This window comes from Populus euphratica, unplaced genomic scaffold, assembly GCF_000495115.2.
Source record: "Populus euphratica unplaced genomic scaffold, PopEup_1.0 scaffold55.1, whole genome shotgun sequence".
In the NCBI taxonomy this organism is placed as follows: Eukaryota; Viridiplantae; Streptophyta; class Magnoliopsida; order Malpighiales; family Salicaceae; genus Populus; species Populus euphratica.
The window spans coordinates 573636-577901 of NW_011499921.1; the positions used below are offsets into that span (position 1 = coordinate 573636).

Consider the following 4266-nt stretch of genomic DNA (forward strand, 5'->3'; position numbering starts at 1 on the left):
GTCCAAATTGGGACACTACCAACGTAGTTCGTTAAAAAAGAAGATGAAACCACTTGAGAAAATCCTATGTAGAAGGTGTTGATTGGTGAAGACCATGTTTGGTTTGGGTTTGAAGCTGAAAGATTGGTGCCTGATTGGATTGTTGTTCGTGTAGCTGAGATGGTAAATAAGAGAGAGAAACAAAGAAAAGAGGAGATTGTGGGGTTTCATTTTCTCTTATTTTCTTCTTGTTTAAGTTTTGAAATTTGTAAGTAGGATTTCTGCGAGATAGGCCTGTTATTGGGGGTAATGAATGGGCTTGCTTGAATTTTTATTTTTATTTTTCTTGTCTAAATTGGTGGAGTTATAAGAATAATTGTTTTTGCGTTACAATTTATATTTTTAAAATTATTTATTGCTTAAAAAATATTTAATTAATATTTTTTTATAGTTTTTATCCTAAATGTCAGATGAATTTTGTAATCACCTGTATGCATAATTGAGAGAAATGGGGCATTAATTTTGCATGCAGGAAATTAGATTAATTCATGCTGCTATCCCATTGAAAGCTTCGATAGAGAAAGAGAGACAGGTAGTACAGCACAGAATACCTAGGTAAAGCAAACCTACCACTATATTACCAAGCCATCCGGATAAATTATTAGCTGCCAGGGAAACAGAGCTAAAGCATGGACAGTTTTTTGACATTAATGGGGTAAACTTCACTTTTAAGGTTGGAATTATAAGCCTTGGTTGCTATTTGAATATTCACTGCTTCTGTTGGATGCAACCCATCAAAGAAGACATGGATGCTCCTGTCTTCACAGGCCTGCCCTTCTTTCTTGCATAGGATGCCATTTCCTCCTTCATTCAAGGACACCACTTCACAACAGGCACTGTTTGTGTCGTTGAATCCTGTTTCACAGAAATCCGCGAACTAATTCAAATACCTCCAGCTGATGAAGCTGATACTGTGCCTGTCATAATCATCTGGCAACGTGTTTGGTAATGAAGAAATTATGTACCTCTGGATACGGGATTTTTTATAATATCTCTGATCATCTTGTAAGAATTGACAAAGACAGCGTTAGAGCCAGGCATTTGTTGCTTGCTGACATCCACTAAAGACTTCAAGTGGGCATTGAAGAGGTGAGCTGCCTTGTTCAACCCTTGAATGCAGCCCTTACGTGTCCGTCGGTTTGCCATGACCATAGGGCTGCACCCGATTGGATTGACAGCCATCAAGGCAAACTTGCGACCCCCTAAACTGTACAGTTTCTGCAGCAACAATGTATTGATTAAAGCTGTAAAACATGATCCTGCCATGAAAAATTTAGACAAGATATTTGTTGAAAGTTCAAATTCATCCTGTAATTGAAATGGTAAATGGAAACCAGGGCCTTGTTGCCCGTAAAGGCTCGTGACCAAATAATGTCCTTTAAGGTGCATGGAACATTTTCAGCTACAAATCTTCTTCACAACCAAAGCAAAAATAGTTAATGCGAAGAACTAAAGTAGAAAGTTAGGTGTATGCTGTGTAGGAGTCCTTAAACAATTATTGAACGAAGAACACTCTCCCAATTCAATTAAAAATAAAAGGGTGAAATTTCAAGAAAACGAAAAAAAGGAAAGTTGATCATGAGCAAAGTCATAGTTCAAGAAGAAGTATGAACATGTTAAAATGATCTTTTGATAAAAAAATGTCAATATTTTTTATTCGATTCCATATAAAATTAAAATAACTTCATCCGAGTTCGGAATTGGACCTGCTGGAAGTTATTGCTTGAGAATTTCTTTATTTTCCTTCTTGTTTTTTAATTTTTTTTCTACTTAGATTAGAACACTTAATGTAATCTTGATGTTTTTCTTCTATTTAAATAGTTTTATAGACTACTTATTTCCGCTGGATTATGGAATTAAAACTTTTCATAAAATATTAGAGTTTTCTCTGTCTATTTTTCTATAATTTCGGAATGTAACCTAGAGTTTAATTACCCTAGTTTTTATTTTTATCCATGCTATACTTGAGTCAAAATAGAGAGAAAAATAAAAACTACGAGAAAAAGAAAGGAAAAGGAAATATTGTACATATTGGTGTTCTATATAATTGGAAGACCAGCAGGAAGTGACGAGCTGTCAATTTAAATTTAAATGCAGATCAAAATGTCCATAGTTTTCTAGCTGAAGATAAGAAATTGATCAATGCACCTGAAGTTGCCCCGACAGTTTCCTTGTCAGGCTGGCAGTGAAGGCTTCAAGAGTGACAGTTGCATTAGATGGTCTCAGGAAGTAGTTGAATGAGTAATCGTTCCCTCCAGTTCCCACAACAAACAAATACCTCGGAAGTAACTCTCTTCTTTGGAATCCCATTTCAGCTTCTAAAACTGGCAGTGTGACCTCCTCAAAATTCCTGATTTGTTGATTTAAGCTGATAACATTGCCCTGAATGCAAGCCATTAAGCGTTTAAGCCACATTCATGCAGCGAGCTTATCATTTTGTGATCGATAGAAGCTAATGTATATGTATTACATGTACAAGGAGGAGGAAATGATAGCATAAGAAGAAAAAATGAGGCCATCTTACTGCTTGCAATCCGGTGTCATCCAGTATGCCAGAAGCACCAGAAGCATAGTTGACACCATGGATAATTTTCGTTCCCTTAGTTGAGGGATCGGTGAAAGCAGGAACTAAAGGAAGCTTAAGCTGGTCGCAAAGGAGGTCGATTACATTTTTCCCGTTTGTAAATCTACCAGAAGGCCCATAAGGGAAGTCTATTCCATATGGCAAGAAATCAGCTTTAGCTATTGAGTTTTTGAGGAAGTTGTTGTTGCCATTGTCAACTAGAGAGCTTCCAAACACAAACACTCCTCTAATGCGAGCTCCATTTTTATCCCTTGTCCTAGCATAACAACTACATGGAAAGACACAAGCAAGGATAGGGATGGTCAATAAGAGGAGTCTTGAGTTTATTATCTGATGACTAGCCATGTTGATCAAAGTTGTAGGAAGTTTGGACCAAAGATTATTTGTGTAGAATGAGAGGCAAGGAATGGTCAATTTATAACCAGTAGAGTCTTGGATGAATTTTCAATGCAACCTACTTCTTCTGTGACATTTATTATAGCTAGCTTGACTTTAACACCCGAAATTTTAATTTATTTTTTTTTTTACGTGGGGTGTCCGGGCTAGCTTACGCGTACCACGACTAATTTTCACGGCCTACTGAATACCCTGCAAACCCAGTAGACATGTAAGGCACCACGGGGATGACAGGCGTGCACACCAGGACTCGAACCCAGGTGCAGTGAAAGAAGACAAACCCCTTCCACCACTAGGTCAAACCCTGATTTTCGAAATTTTAATTTACTTGATATCTGTGACATTTATTATAGCTAGCTTGACGTTAACACCCGAAATTTTAATTTACTTTTTTTTTTTTTCATGTGTGGTGTCCGGGCTAGCTTACGCGCACCACGACTAATCCCCACGGCCCACTGAATACCCTGCAAACCCAATAGACATGTAAGGCACCGCGGGGATGACAGACGTGCACGCCAGGACTCGAACCCAGGTGCAGTGGAAGGAGACAAACCCCTTCCACCGCTAGACCAAGCCCTGATTTGCGAAATTTTAATTTACTTGACAGTACAGGTAGGAACTATCCACAAATGCTTCCTGTTCATGAGGAGCATGTAGCAAAACAAAAACAAATCGAAGTTTTACCAATCCGAAAATTATAGCTAAATTATGAAGATATTTTTTTTCTAATAAAATCTAAATGTGAATAGTTTTTAACTGTTCCGAGAAATAAACTCGAAAGCCCTTTTACACTCCTCCTAGACCTAAATCCTAATTCTTACAGTAAGCGCACCCCGACAGTTCATCTGGTCATTAAACTTTGCGTGGCAGTGACTCATTCACAGGGAAAGTGGTCAGCAGTGAGGCTGCAGTTTGGACATTAAAGCACAGCTGTTACCTCATATACACTTTGATCTTTCACGGATAACTTGAAAGCGAGTCACAATATCAGAGAGTTGCGTTAGAATCATAGCACTGAGCAAAAACCGAAGCTGCCAATTCCCAATAATTTTGGATACAACGATTTCCTTCCTAGGGAATTGAGCTCTGCATAAATATGGTATGGGAATGGTTGGTGTGAAGACAGGGAGTAGTTGTGTTTATTGAATAAGGTATTAACAAATGTGTGGGATGGATAGGAGACAGTGATACTGCAGAAAAAACACCGCCGCACACTTGGAGCAAACTGCAGCATCTCTGCTTCCCAT

The 4266-nt window shown here is 38.2% G+C and overlaps 1 protein-coding gene across 1 annotated transcript; it reads right to left on the reverse strand.

The window, feature by feature from the left end:
• Positions 1-488: 488 nt before the first annotated feature.
• Positions 489-3018, reverse strand: LOC105135142 (GDSL esterase/lipase At1g29670-like). Its single transcript, XM_011039877.1, has 4 exons — positions 2564-3018; positions 2188-2421; positions 1005-1257; positions 489-894 (listed from the first exon to the last, which is right to left on the reverse strand). Exons 1-4 carry the CDS (start codon positions 2966-2968, stop codon positions 662-664), a joined length of 1125 nt encoding a protein of 374 aa, XP_011038179.1. The 5' UTR covers positions 2969-3018; the 3' UTR covers positions 489-661.
• Between the last annotated feature and the right edge of the window lie 1248 nt (positions 3019-4266).

Coding starts and splice junctions, on each gene's coding strand:
- LOC105135142 (XM_011039877.1), bottom strand. CDS start 2,968: ATGGCTAGTCATCAGATAATAAACTCAAGACTCCTCTTATTGACCATC. Junction 2,422..2,563: donor ATGACACCGGATTGCAAGCA/GTAAGATGGCCT, acceptor GCTTGCATTCAG/GGCAATGTTATCAGCTTAAA. Junction 1,258..2,187: donor AACTGTCGGGGCAACTTCAG/GTGCATTGATCA, acceptor TTGTTGCTGCAG/AAACTGTACAGTTTAGGGGG.